The 20181-nt window shown below is 35.9% G+C and overlaps 1 protein-coding gene across 2 annotated transcripts in view; it reads left to right on the forward strand.

Moving 5' to 3' along the window:
- SPEF2 (sperm flagellar 2) overlaps positions 1-20181 on the forward strand; it is a gene marked incomplete at its 5' end in the record, with an annotated part of 66427 nt that overhangs the window by 32053 nt on the left and 14193 nt on the right. For both annotated transcript variants that reach the window (XM_084504685.1, XM_084504686.1), the window contains 11 exons: positions 890-1146; positions 2836-2944; positions 3759-3916; positions 4931-5070; positions 7092-7219; positions 7326-7464; positions 10796-10933; positions 13490-13650; positions 14494-14680; positions 15491-15647; positions 17875-17997. In XM_084504685.1, the coding sequence (XP_084360811.1) occupies positions 890-1146; positions 2836-2944; positions 3759-3916; positions 4931-5070; positions 7092-7219; positions 7326-7464; positions 10796-10933; positions 13490-13650; positions 14494-14680; positions 15491-15647; positions 17875-17997 (1697 nt within the window). The remainder of the gene's footprint in view (positions 1-889; positions 1147-2835; positions 2945-3758; positions 3917-4930; positions 5071-7091; positions 7220-7325; positions 7465-10795; positions 10934-13489; positions 13651-14493; positions 14681-15490; positions 15648-17874; positions 17998-20181) is intronic.

The following is a 20181-nucleotide window of genomic DNA, read 5'->3' on the forward strand; positions in this document are numbered from 1 at the left end:
CCACCTCACTACAGCCTTCTTTAAGCTACCTGTAGAGAGCAATACGGTTGCCCCTGAGCCTCCTTTTCTCCAGGCTGAACAATCCCAGCTCCCTCGTAAGACTTGTTCTCCAGACCCCTCACCAGCTTCGTTGCCCTTCTCTGGACTCTCTCAAGCACCTCCATGTCCTTCTTGTAGTGAGGGCCCCAAAACTGAACACAGTACTCAAGGTGCGGCCTCACCAGAGCTGAGTACAGGGGGACAATCACTTCCCTAGCCCTGCTGGTCACACTGCTTCTTATACAAGCCAGGATGCTGTTGGCCTTCTTGGCCACCTGAGCACACTGCTGGCTCATATTCAGCCAACTATCAACCAATACTCCCAGGTCCTTCTCTGCCAGGCAGCTTTCCAACCACTCCTCTCCCAGCCTGTAGCTCTGCTTGGGGTTGTTCTGCCCCAGGTGCAGGACCCAGCACTTGGCCTTGTTGAACTTCGTACAGTTGACCTCAGCCCATCGGTGCAGCCTATCCAGATCTTCCTGCAGAGCTTTCCTACCCTCGAACAGATTGACACACGCACCTATCTTGGTGTCGTCTGCAAACTTCCTGAGGGTGCACTCGATCCCCTCATCCAGATCATTGATAAAGATATTAAAGAGAACTGGCCCTAGTACTGAGCCTTGTGGGACTCTGCTCAGACGTTGTTTTGTTTATCACTTTTAGCTATACTTGACCTAATTTCCTGGTATAAAATCCGTTGTTTCACAAATATAGTAGTCATATTCTGTGTTCATGAGGGTATTGCATACACTGAATTCGGAATGAAAGACTGCTAGGACAAGCTGTTCTTTAGGTGTTAATATTATGCTGTCAATTCACTGTATAATCCTGATTCTTTATTTGCCCATAGCCAAACACCGCCGGAGATGGGATGGATTCTGGATGGATTTCCAATGACAATTAATCAGGCAAAGCTTTTTGAAAAAGCATATATAGGGGTTGATCCAGATGAAGCAGAAGCAGAAGATATGAACCCTGGAAAGCTCTCCCTTGTTACAGATCCCAGAGCCCCTAACAAGCCTCCTGTTTCCTTACCTGCATTTGATGTTTCAGTATTATTGGATATTTCAGACACGACAGTACTGAAACGTATGGCTAGCTTGAAGTGTAAGTTTCCAACCACCCTTTACAAAGTTAAATGACAAGCAGATTCTGATTTAAGGGGAATATAAAGGTTGTTATAATATTGAAACTACTAAATTTTGAATACTTTGCAATGTAATGGCAATTTGATTAGTGCAATTAGGATACAAAATTATATATTATTTTTAATTTTTCAGATAATTATGAAATTACATTTTTTATCATTTCCTGTCAGTTTTCCTCTCCATATGTAAGTCCTTTTCTAACTTTGGCTGTTCTCTGTTTATTGTCTAGAAGTACATGACTTTATAAATTTAGCTTATATTTATCAGGTTTACCCTTACATCGTGTTCATTGGAGCGAAATAGCATTATTGCACAATTTCTTTATATCTCACAGTATCACTTATATGTGTTTCAGTCAAAAGCACATTAGAAGTGTGCAAGTACATGTATATATGCTTGGTTTTATTTGTTCTGAAATCTCACTAGAGCTGATGTAGTGCAGTGGCTAGTGTTAGCTATCACATAAAACAGCAGTTGAGAAAAACACAACTTACGTCAAATGCAGAAATATGACTCATTCTAAATGAGTATGTGTAAATAGTATTTTTCTCCAAGAGACACATTTGGAAAGAGACAAAGGGATGAGCTAACTTTCTTTCTCTGGGATGTGCCAACATTCATTCCCTATTGAACACTCCATTTGTCATATGTTAGTTAGTCAGTGAACACCTGTAAGTAGGTGATTTTGACCAGAAATGACAAAGGCATCAAAGGCCTTTTGAGGGCTGTTTCAATTCCAAGCCACATACTTTTCATTGCTCTTATTCATCTTGGCAAAACATGAGTTCTTTTCACAAGTACATCCTGTATTGTCCAAATTGTAGGGAGATTCTTTATTGTTTTTACTGCAGCAGTTTCATAGCACTTGGCTTGAATTTAACAGCATTTAACTTTTGTTAAAGAAAAGAAAGGAGAGGTGGGATGAGAATGAGGCAAAATTGTTAGAGGTTTTGCTAACAATGCAGTCAAGATAAATGTATAGGCACTTAACATTTGTGTTAATTTTAAGACCTTGTGTGCCAAAACACTTTGAAAATTTGATAATACATGATATAGTCTCAATAATCCCAAAATAATTTATTTCTTAAGATGTCGTGTGTAGATAGAAAGAGTCCTAGGAACAATAAAAAACATCATAAAGTTTTTTTTAAAAGTGTCAAATTAGTTGATTAAAGTGTTTTTTAATCTCGAGAAGACTTGGAGAAAGAGGATACCTTGTCCTCAGGTGCAATAGTTTATCTGTCTATTGCTGTTGTGGAAAGGAGTAGTTACTTCAAGGAAGATTCAGATTAGACTGGGAAAACAGCTTCTAACTGTAAGAATAGTTAAGCCTGAAGTAGTCTGTCCATGAGACTATCCCATCTCTACAACTGGAGATTTCTATGACTGCAAAGTATCCATCAGGAAATATTAGCATTATCATGGACTGCATTTAAACAGAAAAGAAGGGAAGGCACTGACTCCAGGTCCTTACTCAGATCTGACCCTTCTTTTCTTTTAGGAAGCTGGCACCCAGTTTTTAGATGAAGAACTGTAAAATGAAGGAAAGCTAAAATCTTTCTTTTAATAATTATCTTATTTGAGGCCAACCACTACTTGTATAATTACCTTTTTCAACATATGTTCATATATGCTGTTTTCCACACAGCACATAAATCAAAGTCATCTCAAATGGAACAGAAGGACAACAATCAAAATTCAGATGCTGAAATCCTTGAAGAGAAGATTGACTTAGTAAGGGACCAGGTGCTACATAGGTATGTTGCTTGAAGTACAAAAAAGTTACTTGAACCATATTTTTAGGCATGTAATTAATCTGAACTTCATATGTGATCCATGATTGTACTGATATGCCTCATGTTAGGATTTTACTTATGAGTTTATCTGATGTGGAGCTTAAAGAGCTAGTGGATTCTTGGCATGACACAAATAATCCTAAAAGATAAGAATTCATATGTTTTGCTTTTCCAAGGTATTTTTATAAGGAGAATTTCCTTTCCAGATATATATTGACTGAACCATACATACATATACTTACATATCTATGTATGCATACATACATCAGAGAAATGTCATATATAATGTGATTGCCCTTGAGTGAAATGGCTTGAGTTACAGAATTTTTGAAATGGTATCTTCTGCTTTTACAGTAATAAAGAATAAATTAGTTTTGTGTGTTTTATACAATTACTATTTGTTTTATTTTGCATAGAGAGCAAAATCAAGAACACCAAGTTTTTTGTCTAAATGTATGATACTACTATTTTAGACTACTAGATTATTGATTATTATTGTTTTTTGTTGTGATAGAAGAAAACATATGCTTACATTGTGACAAGAAAGAGTAACAAATATATAAAACTAGATAACTTGAAAATTTTCTGATGCTGAAAATGAAGGGTTGATGTGGATGGACATTTAAATATTTTCAAAAAGTATTTGCTGAATTTCCTTTAGTATTGGATTAGATGTTGTGATCTTTCTTTTGTTTATTAGTTTTGGGAAAATGTTTTCTTTTCCTGCAGTTATTTCAGTAGTTAGATTTAAAAAATTTTAATATGATTTTTGTAGAATTTCAGGCTTTCTAGACACATGGCCAAAATTAGAGAACTGGTTTTCAGTCCATCAGAATATTCTAGTGAAAGTCAATGCAGAGACAGAAGAAAGTCTTGTGTGCAAAGCAGTAAAGGAAATTCTAATGGGAGAAATTGCCAAAAACCAGAATAGAAGTAAGTTATTTTGTTCCTACTTTTTACATTTAATTAAAAAGACTTTGTTCTTTATAATTAATACTAATGATTAATATATACAAATATATGGAAACACTACCAATTTTCACTGTCCCTGCAAGACTTTGGAGATTTATGAGTTAGTGATAACTGCCCTGGAACTCTGAATTTTTCTGCTACCCTGTTTCACAGAGACTGATTTTACATAGTTGCAAAGGTAATTTGAGAAAAGGTTTTAATATGTTTAAAATAAACTGTCAATTGGGTATATTTAAATTCACTGAGGTAACGGATTACTAAAGTCAGTCCTTTCTTCTGAGTTAAAGTATTACGGCTAGCATCTTTACCATGTGGCATAATATCATCAGCAGCTTAAAAATATGAATAACTTGCAGTGTTATTAACATTTCTTTTGGTGCATCTTATTGCATGTTTCCTCTTAATCACCCCAAAGGACAGAATCATTTAAAAATAAAAAGGGAAAAAAAAATACCCAAGGGAAAATATGTATCAAATAAAACAGAATTGGCAGACTTTTGAATAACCACTTTCATATCTTGAGGATTTTTAGAAGATAGTCTATATGTGTCTTGCACCACATTATTCTTTCCCAAGTCTCACATGGAAACCATAACTGCTTACAACTGTGCTTTAATTAAGCAGGGAATCCTTGAAATAATGATAGTTATAACGAACCTCAGAATTATATCAACACCCACTGACCTTGGTTTACCTGGTAAAGAATATTTTGTAAAATCACACAAAATCTTTATCTTCTTGTTTCTCTCACAGTGATGGTTTTAGAAAAGTATCAATCCTGCAAAACGCAACCTAACTGGAAGGAGATGTTATAACAACTATGGAATCACTGGTTTGATCAGTATATATGTTGATGAAAAATGCCTAACAATGAAACATTGAATCTGTTTCATTATTTTCAGCATAGACGTAGCGTAGATATCTTTGTTTACTTAAAATACATTTGAATGTACTAATTCTATGTTCTTATACAAGGTTCTGCTCAAGAAAAATTACCAGGAAAAAAGCCTTTACCAGTTACATCTCAAGATTTGGTTCCTTCTATTCCTGTGACAGCACCACCAATTGAACCAGGATCAGATGAATGGATTTATGTAGATGAACCACTTCCCAAGGTACATTAATTCATAGAACCATAGAATCATTTAGGTTGGAAAAAACAGTGAATAAAACAGTGAACAAATACAGCTGGTGTTGGCCCATCAATCCAGACTATCAAGGTCCCTCTGTAGACCCTTCCTATCCTCAAGTACATCAGCACTCCCACCAAACTTCGTGTCATCTGCAAACTTACTGAGGGTGCACTTGATCCCCTTGTCCAGATCATAGATAAAAGTAGTGAAGAGAATTGGCCCCAGTACTAAGCACTGGGGGACACCACTTGTGACCCCCAGATGGATTTAGCTCCATTCACCACTACTCCTTGGGCCTGGCCACCCAGACAATTTTTTACCTAGCAAAGCATACAGACATCTAAGCCATGAGCAGCCAGTTTCTCCAGGACAATGCTGTATAAAACAGTGTCAAAAGCTTTACTAAAGTCTCAACAGACAAAATCCACAGCCTTTCCCTCATTCACTGAGTGCATCACCTTGTCATAGAAGGAGGCCAAGGCTGTTGAGCAAGACTTGCTTTTCACAAAAAGCTGACTGGGCTTAATCCTGTGCTGGTTGTCCTGTGTGTGCCGTGAGATGGCGCTCAAGATGATCTGCTCTGTATCCTTCCCCAGCACCAAGGACAGACTCACAGGCCTGTAGTTCCCTAGGTCCTCCTTCTGGCCATTCTTGTCAATGGGCATCATATTTGCTAGACTTCAGTCAGCTGGGATCTCGCTGAATAGCCAGGACTGCTGATAAATGATGGAAAGTGGCTTGGTGAGCACTTCTGCTGGCTCACTCAGTACCCATGCGTATCTAAGTGGTGTAACAGGTCACTAACCATTTCCTCTTGGATTATGGAGGCTTCATTCTGCTCCCCATCCTTATCTTCCAGCTCAAGGGGCTGGTTACCAGGAGAACAACTGGTCTTACTACTAAAGGCTGAGGCAAAGAAAACATTAAGTACTGAAATTAAGATCTGAAATTTAGGGATTTCCTGAGATAACTTTATATCTGCATCTTTGTTTTTAGTAGCCCTCAGCAGGTTTTTCTTCTGTCGTTATGTCTAGTTGTTTATTTGGAAGCAATTTACTTTTTGTTCTCTGTAATATGGCCTGCATAATTCTGCTTTTTAGGAAAAAAAAGTTAATTCTGTCACTTTGCTTTAAACTTGCTGTCTGCTTGGGTTATTGGATGAGTCTATGTTCTTGTATTGTGAGATACAATGAAAATAATTCTGTATTCACCCTCTGAAGGTACTTATGTATTACAGGCATCTATCCTATCTCCCTTCTTCATTTTGCCTCAGGTACTGTTTTTCCAATACAGTCATAATGTTTAATTCTCCTCATGAAGAATCAGTACAGTATGTTCAATCATGATCATTGCCCTTCTTTCTGTCTACCTGTTGTAGTTCCAATGAAAATTTTTTGAGGCAGGGAGGTGGGACTGCTTGCAGTATTCAGGATGTGGATTTGAGGGGTGCATAATGATGCTTTGTATTTTGTTCTGTAATTCCATTCCTAATGTTTACCAGTTTTGACTTTATAACTGCAATTAGCTTGCATATGCTGTAAATCTCTTTCTGAGTAGCTACAGCCCATAGGTTAGTATGTTGTGTTTCCTCTGGTCATGGCCTTCATTTGTCATTTTTTGACAGTCGGTCAGTCAAATGTCACTTTTGCAACACTTGACAGTCACCTTTAATTTTTACTAGTTTGAACAGTTTTGTACCACCTAACTACTCATCCTTCTTTACTGAATTTATGAATATACCAAAAAGCACGTATCAGCAGTATTTTGCTGGTAATTCCCAGTCTTGTTGAGTATGGCCACTTTTTTCCAAAGAATGCATAGGATAACCTATATGTTGGTACAATGTTTATAAGTAGCTGTAAATAGTTGTAAATCAAGAGAAATACGTAGTGAAAGAAATCAGTAATATGATTTGATGAAATCTTTCTTATATTTGCTAATGATATAGATAAGAGGATTACCAATAAATGTGTCAATGAATTTTAATGTTTTTAAAAATGCAGGAGATACCTGATTTTTTAGTACCTTACTGGGAAAACATAGAAAATGCATATGTCAGCACCATCAAAGCTATACTTAGATGCCTAAGGGATGAACAGCACTCTATAATTTATTACTTAGCAGACATTAGGTGAGTAGAAAAAGTACCCTACCACTTTAGTATTCATATTTTATATTTTTCATCTGGCATTCTATTTGTATTTTAACATTACAATTTTTTTTGCCATAATTTACAGAAAAAATTTCCAAGATTATTTAAAGCGCCCAGATCTTAAGCAGGAGTTTGTATCTCAGTGGCAATCAGATTTTAATTCAATTGCTGATGACCTGCGAGAAGACGAGGAAACAAAAGCAGAACTACATCAAAGAGTTACTGTAAGTTAATGACAAAAGTTATAATATACCCTATCGCTTGTTTGTATACAATCTTAGTGTAACATGAATGATATTATTATTTACATTTTTTTTGGCTCTTTACCACTCTTCTTAAACTAATTAACTTCTTGTTGTACATAAAGTGATATGTCACAATTGGTATGGCTTGTGGCCATGCCTTTCTTATGTCTTGCTTCTTTGTTTAAGTTAGACTGTCATATTCTGGTACATTTTAGAGTAAGAAGTCTGCTTTCTTTTTCTTTACATTGTATGGTTTTCAGAGATGTTACTTATAGTTTTGGTCATTTCCATAACATTCTGGCAAATCTTGTCAGCCATTTAGTTTTTCCGTAAATGAGATATGGTAATATATGTGTTCTAAAGCTGATTCATACAAAGTACAGAGAATTTCTGTGAAATGTTTTGATGCAGGTAAGTGTTTGCTCTCATACCTCCCCTGAGAGCTCTACACAGAAATACATAGCTGTAAAGGTCCTAACAAGTTCAGAGCCAATTTAAACATAGGCAGGAAATGGAGCTATCTTTGAATTTACCGGATTCCCACTTCAGAACAGACATAAACAGAATTCTACACTATCCTATATTGCTTTCAGAAGAAACATACTTCTGCATGATTTTTCATTGAAATCAAGTCAGGAAATGCTCCCAGAAAAGAGAAGAAAACGACACACATTTTTAGTTGTAGGAAACATTGGTAGAATTATAGATTGATTCACAAAAATGGAAAAAAAAAACAGTACCTCCTTTTATATAACATTATTTCAATAGGATGCAATAGAAGACTTAACAATCATCATTCATATTCCTAATTTCCAGTAAATGGAATTACAAAAAAAAACTGGAATCCCTCTGTCTTATATTTTAGAAAGCTAAAATTTTAAGTATTTGACCTTTCACTCATAACAGAGATCCTTGTTTGACATTCTCCATTTCAAATTAGGCTAAGAGGATGAGATAGTGCTATATTTTCTTGACATTTAGGCAATGAGTCTCAGGCACTGTGATAATGCTAAGCACCATAAGTAAGACTGTTTGTAGTCAAGGCATGACTACCAGGAATTCTGTTTCCAAATTACCCATTCTAGTCCTTGTGGATTCCAAACCTGTGGGTGAATGTGAAGATGATGCTTCCTCTGTGCGTTTAGGCCCATCAGTTGTACCTCCGCAAATGTGAGAATTCTGTCATTCATCCTTCTGTGTTACTAGAAAAGAAGAGAGAGGAAATGAAAAGGGCTGGAATCTGTGGAATATATTTCCTTAAACATTTCTGCTTTCCCAGACTGTTGAACTCTGTCATCTCAGCTGGACCCTTTCTGAAACACCATCCACACTGGAAGCTGCCATGTTGTGAAACCCATAAACCACATTTCTCTGATACCAACTGGAAAATGGAAAAATACATCCCATCTTACCATGTATGAAAAATCCCTCAAAGGCTTTTACATCGAAGGCTCTGACATCCAAGGCTTTGGCAACCAAACTCATAACAGAATCACCACACATAAGATCTCTGTTACGCTGTCTTTTATCTATTTCTCCCACTTCCCACTCATGACTTTGCTATCATCTGATGTGTTCAGTCACTTGATCCTACTACATCTCTTGCCCCGTATAGGAGACAACTTAGCACATGCATCCATTTTTCTTTCTTCCTCTACCTGAGTACAAAGAAAGAAGGGGAGAGAAGCTGTTTCATTTTGAAATAAGATAGAGTGGTGAGAGAGAAAAAGAAGAGACACATAAAACATGTTTTTGGCTTCTCCCTGAAAAAGATAGCTCACCATCTACTTTTCCAGCTGTAGCCACTATTTACAGTAAATCAAAACTGTGACCTGCATAAGATGAGAACCAAGAAGAAAATGCTGCTTGTTACTTGTCGCAGGAAGATACTCTAAAGAACTGTACATCAGTTTGTGCAAAATACTAGTTAGTGTTATTTATATCCACAAAACGAGTCACTTGTAAGCTTATATCTTTTTATTCAGTAACAGTTCCTTATGTGTATATCCTACAGTGCAGAACAACCACAGGTATCTGATAGCATTCAGTTTGGCTACCTTCTATCTATGCCACTGCTGTGTTAAGTAGCTCAAGGACTATTAATTTGTCAGCTTCCCTGTGGCTCTTGTCCTCCTGAGGACAGCTGAATTTGTCTGAAGTTTTCAGATACAGTGGGAGAAACAGGATCTGACTGACTAGGCTGAGACCCAGAGCTGGTGAATATGGAATCACTCATCACCTGAAACCTAACCTCCTTGTTGTAAGGGTAGTAGTCTGGAACAGCTTTCCTTTCTTCCCAGAATAAATCAGGTGATGTAGAACTGCTTGGAGACTGAGAAACGGCTTGCCTGAGCATACCACAGCATTTAACAGCTCCTTTTTCTTGTCTCTTCTTACCCCATAGAGGTCTGTAATGCCACTTCCATGTGGAAATGGTAGTGGGGAACAGAAGGTTTTCATGCATGTTTTATGCTTACTAGGTTCTCAGTGTTGACAGTGATCTACATAGCTGCTGTTAGATGTAGTAAATTGGAATGGGCTAAAGTTGTGCCAGGGGAGTTTTAGGTTGGATGTTAGGAAGAACTTCTTTACCGAAAGGGTTGATAGGCATTGGAATGGGCTGCCCAGGGAAGTGGTGGAGTCAGCATCCCTGGAGGTCTTTAAAAGACATTTAGATGTAGAGCTTAGGGATATGGTTTAGTGGAGGACTGTTAGTGTTAGGTCAGAGGTTGGACTCAACGATCTTGAGGTCTCTTCCAACCTAGAAATTCTGTGATTCTGTGAAATTAGTGAAGAGCACTTAGTTACTTAGTTATATAACACCATCCATGTTAAAGCAAGAATAGAATGGAGCTATGCAAATAGCAGAATGTTTGAATAGTGAGATGATTTTCTCAGGATCACTCATATTGCACATCCCCTTAGAGTTCTCCTTATACTTATATTGCAAACCCTTCAAGTGGAAAGTTGCTGGTACTGTTAGGAGCTTAGCTACTCTTGTTCTGAAGTCTTTGTCTGGCTTAGATAGGGCTTTGCTTGGTGAAAGCAAGGCAGCCTAGTACTGTCCTATGCATTAATCTTATACCTCTGGAGTCTTCTCTTTGGCATGCTTGTAAAACTACTTTCTGTCAGCTGTCTATAAGCACATAACTCTTGGACCAGGCTTAGACTTTAATAACAATTTAAAAAAAAAGAAAAAAAAAGAGGAAGATGCCTTGCACACAGGCAAAAATATAGTTTTTAATAATAAATAAAAATGTATGTGTGTTTTATTTCATAGTTATTTCTCATATTTTATTTTGTGTTTCAGGACTTAAGAGATCTTCTCTGGGATATCTGTGATAAAAGAAGGGAAGAAGCAGAGCAGGAATGTACTGATATCATGAGTGATGGCTGGTTACTGGATCATAAGGGGATCGCAATAAACCATTTTTTTTCACTTATGCAGGTATGATATAGACTCTACTATAGAGTTTGCAATGGAAGTAGACAACGAATTAGATTTGGAAGACAGTAAGCCTCAGAGGAATTTCATGTTTGGCTTTGAATAAATGAGGGATCGAGAATGAGATAAGCAAATGTTCATGCCTCTTCTGATTTTATCTAGAATGTTAGAGATGTGTGATTTTATCTAGAATGTTAGAGAAGTGGATGACAATCCATATATTTACCCATTTTGCAGGCAAAAAAATTTAAGAAAGACACCATTGTTATTGTCCAACACCATGAACTTTCAATCTGTAATGCATAGTGCTACTTTTGAAGTTTTATCAGTCCATTGAATTATCTGAGTTTTGTAACAGAAATGTTAAAACTGATTATACTTTTGTGATCACGTTAATATCAGCTTTTTATGTACAAATTACATAATTGACCATGGTTGTAGACACACTTACGGCTAAGATTGTCTTGTGTTTCCCATATCAAGAAATTATTTCAGTTGTAACTTCACCAGTGTGGCTTGAAATTTTACCTAGTCTTAAAAAAACATATATAGTTGTGAGGAATGTTTTTGAGAAAGTGATGTTATTTGTTATTCTTGAGAAAATCCATTGAAATGTGGTGCAGCTTTCACACATCTAACTTCACAGTTTTCACAAGTCCATCTTCACTTAGGTGGCTCTTCCCTTCCCAACAGTATGCCTTCTCATTCAGCCAGACTGTGAATTACTTCAGTTCCTGAAGTAAAGTAAGATTTATTTTCCTGTGACTGCCATTTTTAGGTAGATAAATTGGGTTTAGGGCTGGAATGGAATGGAATGGAATGGAATGGAATGGAATGGAATGGACAGGCATTTCTGTAAACTGAGTGATCTTGCTTTCAAAGTTTTGGCAGCATTAAAGAAGGTGGTGAAATCAGTGCTTTAAACACATGCCATGTTATGCTAATTTAGTTGAAAAGTCAGGATGAAAAAGTACCTTTGGTTGGGCTCCCTGACCTCTAACTCTGTGTTATTTTTATAGGCTTATTAAACAAGGGAACCACTCTCTTATCTTACATGAATGTTGTGGCAATCTAACTAAATTATAGTAGGGAAATTATTAACTCTATTTTCAACGAGCCTAAATAATGCCACAAATAAAAACTAAGGTCATTGACTAAACTAAGAGATCTAAATATCAAATACCTGCTGACTAACTGAACAACATTCATTAGGTTATTTATATGATTGTGTATTTAAATTCTGTATCTTAAATAATATGTGCAAAGAAGCCAAATTAAAATAATACCGCTGAGCTTAAATCTTGTCTTTTTCTATTTTTATATTCATGTATAAGTTTGCAAGCTTAATTCTCTTTGGCAGAGTTTCATTGACATGTATGATGCAGTCCAGAAGATATTCACTATGAATCTAGTTTGATCTGTCTTCTGTGGATATGCAGAATAGACTCTTAAGATGAAAAATATATTAACAATATGTAATATTTATGTTTTTCCTTAAGAAAAAAATCATTTATTCTTTCCTTATTTATTATCCTTATTTATTTTCCTTACTTAGTATATACTCCCCAAATTAAATGAATTATTGTTACAACTACAAAAATAAAAATATAATAGCTAAATCATTAAGTTATGGCTTTGTTTGAGAAACAACCAAAAATAGACTTTGTTGGTCTTGAGTTCTCCTTTTGCGGGTTTTTCTGTGGGAAGCTACATATATTCTCCAGGTGGTTTTGTTACTGTATAAACATATAGATTTGTAAAAAATCCGTTTAACAAAGTCTTAACCTTAGGAAGGTTATATCAGATTTCTTTCCGCCCTTCTTTGTGTGCACTGTCATAATATAAGATATTTTTTCCTTAACTTATGGATAAGTGCTTTTTTACACCACAAAGGTTTTATTCTTTGTTTTGTGAATGTGGTTTTGTGCATTTTCCCATGAATTTTGTCAGTTAGAAACTAACACTGTTCTGTATCAATAAATCAAAACATGACAGGTGTTAAATGTTTTTTGAATCTTGATTTCTCCTGAGGAGATTCACAGAAAAAACCTTCAAGGTATTTAGGTGTGTAAAGTCTGTTGATTTCATTGTCTAGGATAAACTGTGTGGCTTTTAAATTGTTTTGTCCATCACTTAACTCTTTTTATTTTATGTTATTAAGGATTTTATTTATTTTGACCAAAGTGATCATTGCAGTTTGTTGGTGCTGGTATACTTACTAGCACAGGAATACACACACATGAAAATATATTATAATTAAATTTAATGTATCAAACATTGCTTATTGGAAATATTTTTCCTATTCTAACAACTAAGATTTTTATCATTGTTAGAAATTCTTGCGTGAAAATTAAGAATGTAAATTTCAAAGACATTGTTGATGCCAGTGGAAATTGTGTTAAATACAGTATAAATATTCAAACAAATATGGTTATGTTTGTCATTTTCCCTAAAACTTTTATGTTTTAGAATTGCTTTTGTTAGTGTCTATTTAAAAATGTAACAGAATTTTGTTCTGTCCTGTTTTGAATTTCAATCTTTCTGTTCTTTCTTCTTGAGGTTGAAGTGGATCGTTTCCAAGATACAAAGAGACTTCTTCATGATTATTACAAGGCAATGGAAGGAAAAATCCCAACAGATGACAGTCAAAATTTTACTAGACTCCCATTGCTAGATATTATTGATATAGAGCAGAAAGAAGATCAGAGCAAATCAAGAAGGTAGAAATACATTATTAAATCATACAAATATCAAAAATTATAAGGCATTCATTGCTTTATGGGTGAATGTGGAAATAAATGTGGGTGTATTTCAAAGGATTGGGAAATAAGAATTTTTAACTACTGACAATAGTTAAAAGATGAATCTTACATCATTTTGTACATTTAAGTTATTCCTGATTTTTGACTGATCATTTCATTTTCACATCATTTTCACTAATACAACTCTGAATTGTAAAATGTTTCAAAAGCTGCCTTAGAAAGAAATCTGTTCTAGGAATATTTCCTACTTCCCTCTGCATTGTTGACAGTTTTCAGCACAATCCTCATGTAACTAACTTAAATACTATTAGAGAGCATTAACAGTTTTAATATGTGCACAGACAAACGTAATGAAATGGGTCATGTAATGACAAATATAAATCAAAGCAGCCTAGAAAAACTCACAGAATTGAATGCAATATTAAAGGTAACGGATACCATCAAATAATTTGACAATATCAAAAACGCTGTCAACACCTATATTTTTTAATACTTACAGTTCATTTAGAAAACATCTGAATAATGAGGCTGTGCTTCTAGCCCACATCATTAGATCACACAGACATGTGACGTAGTTTTATCCCTCTATTATTATTCCTTAGTTTCTATAGTTAAACTAGCCAATTTTCTTGTCATGCACACATTTTACCACTAATGGTCATAAGGAAAGTTCATCCTTTTTCTGTTGCTGTGATAAATTTTAAAAATAACATTTCATTCTCTTTACATATTCTCCAAAATAGTTATAAATTATCTCATTACAAAGGGAAAGTGATTTATGCCTTATATTTTATTTTTCAGGATTCCTCTAGTTTCTGTAAAACTGCATTTACCAGAAACAAATATTACCAAGTCAAAAAACAGGGGAATTCTACTGAAGAGTATTAAGGATGAAAATTCTTCTGAAAATGTAGCAGCCACTTTTGGCAAAGATGAAAATCTTATTTCTGATACATGGCAAACAGCAGTAACAGCAGTATCAGATATGGTGAGGAATGTTTTGTTTACTTAAAGATTTCTGGAAAGGACTGTCAAGGCTTCTCATTCAGTATGTAGCCTGGACACACAGCCTTCGCACTGTGTATCACAGTTTCATGTGTGTTACTCCCCTACTGATATTTCCATTGAATACATCTTCATTTCTATGAGGTAATTGTTGGATCTGTGTATTATCAGATCTGCAGAATCTCCATATTTGGAACTGACCCTTTCATTCCAGTACAGAGAGAAATACTTTGAATGTTGGCTCTATATATCTACTTCTTCCATGATAAACTCTCCCCTAATTCTTCTATAGAACCATGAGAAGGATGTCTAATCTTGGGATACAAGTTTTGTTCAAAACTTCAAAAACCATGGATACATCCTTTTTTATATATAGCTAAAAGTAAATGAGATTGTTCTCTTTTTTTGTTTCTTTGTTTTGTTTTTTGCTTTTTTTTTTTTCATAATGATCATTTAAAAACAATTGAAATTCTGCAGCCTTACAGTGTAACTGTAGTGTTGCTTGTGTACAGTCTTACATTTCTCATCTGACTCTTACTTTTCACACCTTTTCCCAGAGTAGGTAGATAGTGGATTACAAGAATTAAAACTACCATCTTTGTCTTAAACTTTTGCTGTACAATTTTATTTTTGATACAATGATTACATTCTGATTATTTATTACTTTAAATATCTCTAATATTTAAGTGTGTATGTCTTAGCTAGTACTTGCAGTAAGTATAGGCTATTTAAAACAATAATTGGATAGTACTGATGCCATTTACTTGACTGTGTGTGTGAATATGATGTGAAGGTAACAGCTGAAATGAAGTCATGGGAGGAAGAAAAAGAACAGCAGCTAGATCTGAAAGAAGATCTGAAGTCTTCTCAGACCACGTCAGGCAAAGATACAGGGAAGAATGCCAAAGATACCAAAAAGCTTTCTCCCAAATCACCTACTAAAAAGAAAGGTATTTGAAATGCAGACTTTGTTTTAGAAGTGCTTGAAATTACTGAAATGTAAATGTGACAGTAATATGGGAAGGGGTAACCCAAGGTATTTAGTTTATATTTAATTTCTCTTTTGAAATGTCAAATATGTGAAAAGCTGATGATGATAAAGGAATGCAGAGGCTGTTGAATGACAGTTGGGTATATTTAATCTTATGTGTTATCGTTATTATTATATATGGATTGATATTCAAAATAAAAAGTAAATATTAATTTTTATCCATGTGCTGTTGTGGAATGAGAGAGTTAGAATTATGAACTTTAACGAACTCCCATTGAATTCCTCCTACTTTCCAGTCAAGCTAAAATGTTTCAAACATAAAAAAAAAAGAACAAAATCAAGACATTAGCCAATATCTGAAGATATTTCTGAATGAATTCATTAGTAATTATAGTAGTTTAGATCTACCAAGGTCCATCATTTAAAAATGTAACTTAAAGATGGTGTAAAGAAAATAAAATCTAATAGCATTTATAGTCCTAAAAAAGAGTAGGTTCCTGTTGAGGTAGATCTTGCAAATAGGCCTGGCAAGAGTCTGTCCTACCCTCTTATTTTTCACTGTGCATGTAAGAATACAAACTTTACTTACACAAGACAAAAAGACCTAGAAGACTCTCTGTCTTTAGCTTAGTAATAATCTAACAGTCTGCTGGGAAGACTCCTGTCATTCAATGCTGTTTACACATTTTTTCATAAACACTACCTTGAGCAGGTAGTGGTTTAAGTAACTGCCATAACTTTCTGCAAAAGTCATAGCTTATGCAAGAAGTTAGTTTAATGGTATGAACCTTGTGTCTTTTGTTAAGACATTCTGCAAATCAAGAGAGGGGCTTGAGCCCTCCATGTGTGGGGGTAACCTGAAGTTCAGGTGTTCCATTTCTTGTGAGAAAGCTGTAACTGCAGAGTTATTTTGCATAAGGCAGGTAGCATTTTTTCTTTGGCAGACATTTTATTTGCAATGTACTCAGTCCTGCCTCTCTGGTTGAGTTGTGCTCATACTACAGTGAACAAGTATGGCCTTGCAAATACTAAGCTGCGTGGATACTGAACCTGCGAGCTCCAGGGAGATTTAGCTATGTACTTAGCTCCTCAATTCAGCCAAGAAATTCATAGATGTTTAGTTTTCTAAAAAAGATTTGTGATAAAAAATCAGCAGCTATCAGCTCTTGTATGCTAAGTGGCTATGTTAGGCTTTTGTGGATTGCTTCTTGGAAGTAATTTTTTTTTCAGATCTGGTACTAGATTACTTACCTGAAGTCACAAAAATGGGAAGTGACAGAAGTGTGACTAGAACTCAGCTGTGAGCTCCTCATGATACAAAATCAAATATCAATTGATGCTTGTTTTATTGTTTATTATGAAAACTGTTACTGTAGTGCTCCTGTAACATAAGACTTCCCTTACTTAGAACTACAGGCTAGTAACTGAGCGTTGCAATATATCACATGTAATTTCATCACTTCAAGATTTAACTGTTTGCTTTATGTTTACATGTTTACCTTAGATATCGTGCAGATGCTATTGTAATTTTCTCTAACTGCTTCATCTGCTTTTCTTCTAGGATAAAGCAGTTACAAAGATTAATATTTTTGAATAACAGTCAAGGTGTTATGTATGCAGAAATAATTTTATGCATGATGAAATACTATGTTTACAATATGTGTTCATGGCTGTGTAAGCTAAAACAAGATGCAAAGGTAGCTCACGGAATGCTAAACTTGATTTTGCTGCAGAAGGAACAGTTATCATTTAAAAGAGGTGTATTTATATACAGACTGTTATGAATTGGTAGATTTTAAGGTCAAAGAGGCCATTTTGACTTTCCAGGATCACAGTGAAGGTGTATATGTTCAGTCATGATTTTCCAGTCAGAAATACATTTTGGGATGTTGTTTAACCAATTTTAATACAGATGTATACATTGGACTATTTTTATGCAGCATTAATGTTAGCATGTCATGCAGATGTAAATCATCTTTGAAGAAAACTAGCTGTTTTGTTGACATAAGACAACTGTGTAAACACATTTGCGTCCTCATAAATGGTCATACCAAGTGAGGTGGAAAGTGCCATTTTTCATTTCAAAAATGAAAAATGTGAAATGAAAATGTCTTGTGAGTGCCTGTGTGCAGACACACAATTACCATCAAAGTCCAAAGACTGTGAGTGGGACTATTTCTCTGCAGGACTTCCTTCTACTGTACCTGTGGTTGAAGTCAGTCCAGTTCCTTTAACCTCTGAAGAATTAAAGAAGCAAGAACTGACACTTAAAATACAGCAAGAATATTTTGCTGCCCTGAAACATGAGGGTATGTTACTGTTTGGCTACTTACATTTGGTGGTGATCATTATTCCTAATTTAGGTAATTAACAGTCAAAACTAACCAGAAACTCTTTGGGGGAAGAAGGATGGGTAAGTAAAGTAAGGTAGAGAAAATAGTGTCTGAAGAAATTAGGACATTTTCTAGACTGGTAGTCATCAGGGAATTTTGTGATAGATATAGCAAAATAGAAATGTTTTTATTTCATGTCATGTCATGTCATTTCCACAACTAAGCAAGTATTCTTCATGAAAGAATACGTTTGAGATGGGCCACTCTTCAGTATTCAATTGAATTGAGTTCAGTATTTTAATTGTTTTGATCTGTGGAAGAATTTTTTGGCAATTACATATTTCATTGATGCTCTTCTCTCAAGTTTCATCTTCCTCAAGCTGTGCAGGATTTAAGCAGAGAGACACAAGTTTGCTTTTTCTTCCAAACCCCCTACTAGACAGACCCTTCCAAAAAAACTTGTATGACTCAGCTTTCTGTCTCTTTGTCCTGCCCAATAACTTCCAAGCCAATTGGTCACTATCAGCAAAAAGTAGATGTCTGAAAAACAGAAATTCCAAACTGAAAATTAATTGATTTTTTTTTTAGGATTTTTTTTAGTAGAATAAAAGAACTCATTCTCACTAAAGAATAGATAGAGTTTAACTGTTACATATTCTATACAGGAGCAGTTGGCAGTTAGCCTTGGATGGGCTAACTTTTACATAGTACTTATGAAAACTAGAGGGCAAACAGCAGTTAATAAACAAAACACAGACTCACAGAATCACAGAATCATCTAGGTTGGAAGAGACTTCCAAGATCACCTAGTCCAACCTCTGACCTAACACTAACCAGTCCTCCACTAAAACATATCACTAAGCTCTACATCTAAACATCTTTTAAAGACCTCCAGGGATGGTGACTCAACCACTTCCCTGGGCAGCCCATTCCAATGCCTAACAACCCTTTCTGTAAAGATGTTCTTCCTAATATCCAACCTAAATGTTCCATGGCACAACTTTAGACCATTCTCCCTCGTCTTGTCACCAGGCATGTGGGAGAACAGACCAACCCCTACCTCTCTACAGCCTCCTTTAAGCTTCCAGCTCCCTCAGCCGCTCCTTGTAAGACTTGTTCTCCAGACCCCTCACCAGCTTCGTTGCCCTTCTCTGGACTCTCTCAAGCACCTCCATGTCCTTCTTGTAGTGAAGGGCCCAAAACTGAACACAGTACTCAAGGTGCGGCCTCACCAGAGCCGAATACAGGGGGACAATCACTTCCCTAGCCCTGCTGGCCACACTGCTTCTTATGCAAGCCTGGATGCTGTTGGCCTTCTTGGCCACCTGAGCACACTGCTGGCTCATATTCAGCCAACTATCAACCAATACTCCCAGGTCCTTCTCTGCCAGGCAGCTTTCCAACCACTCCTCTCCCAGCCTGTAGCTCTGCTTGGGGTTGTTCTGCCCCAGGTGCAGGACCCAGCACTTGGCCTTGTTGAACTTCATGCAGTTGACCTCAGCCCATCGGTGCAGCCTATCCAGATCCTCCTGCAGAGCCTTCCTACCCTCGAGCAGATCGACACACGCACCTAACTTGATGTCATCTGCAAACTTCCTGAGGGTGCTCTCGATCCCCTCATCCAGATCATTGAAAAAGATATTAAAGAGAACTAGCCCCAGTACTGAGCCGTGGGGGGTTCACAGGGCTTCTCTAGCACCACACCAGACCAAATGTCTATATATCTACCACTTTCCTTTAAGATACTCTCAGTTGCTTAGAACTTCTATGTCTTTGCCCTCAAATCAAATAACCTTTCTATGAGACCCAAATCAATGCTAGGTGTAAAATTTTGATCAACTATTTCTTTCTTAATGGAGGAAGTGCTCAGTATTGCATTCTACTGTGACTGAGAAATAACATTAAAATGACCTGTCTCATACTTTTCACAGTTCATCTTTCTACACTAGCTGCCTAAAGAAAGTTTTAGCCCCAAAGTATTTTGAAAGCTTCGTAGTAAGAATTGTAATATAAATAATTTTACATTCTTTAACTTTGAAGCCACTATGCCAATTACTATATAAGATTACTTATTTGAAAGATTCTGTCACAGAGAAGGTTAAATATAAAGAAAAAATCAAGTTGAACACTGAATTGGCTTATGTTTAAGATTGAGAATAA

This window comes from Aythya ferina (assembly GCF_964211825.1).
Source record: "Aythya ferina genome assembly, chromosome: Z".
Classification (NCBI taxonomy): domain Eukaryota; kingdom Metazoa; phylum Chordata; class Aves; order Anseriformes; family Anatidae; genus Aythya; species Aythya ferina.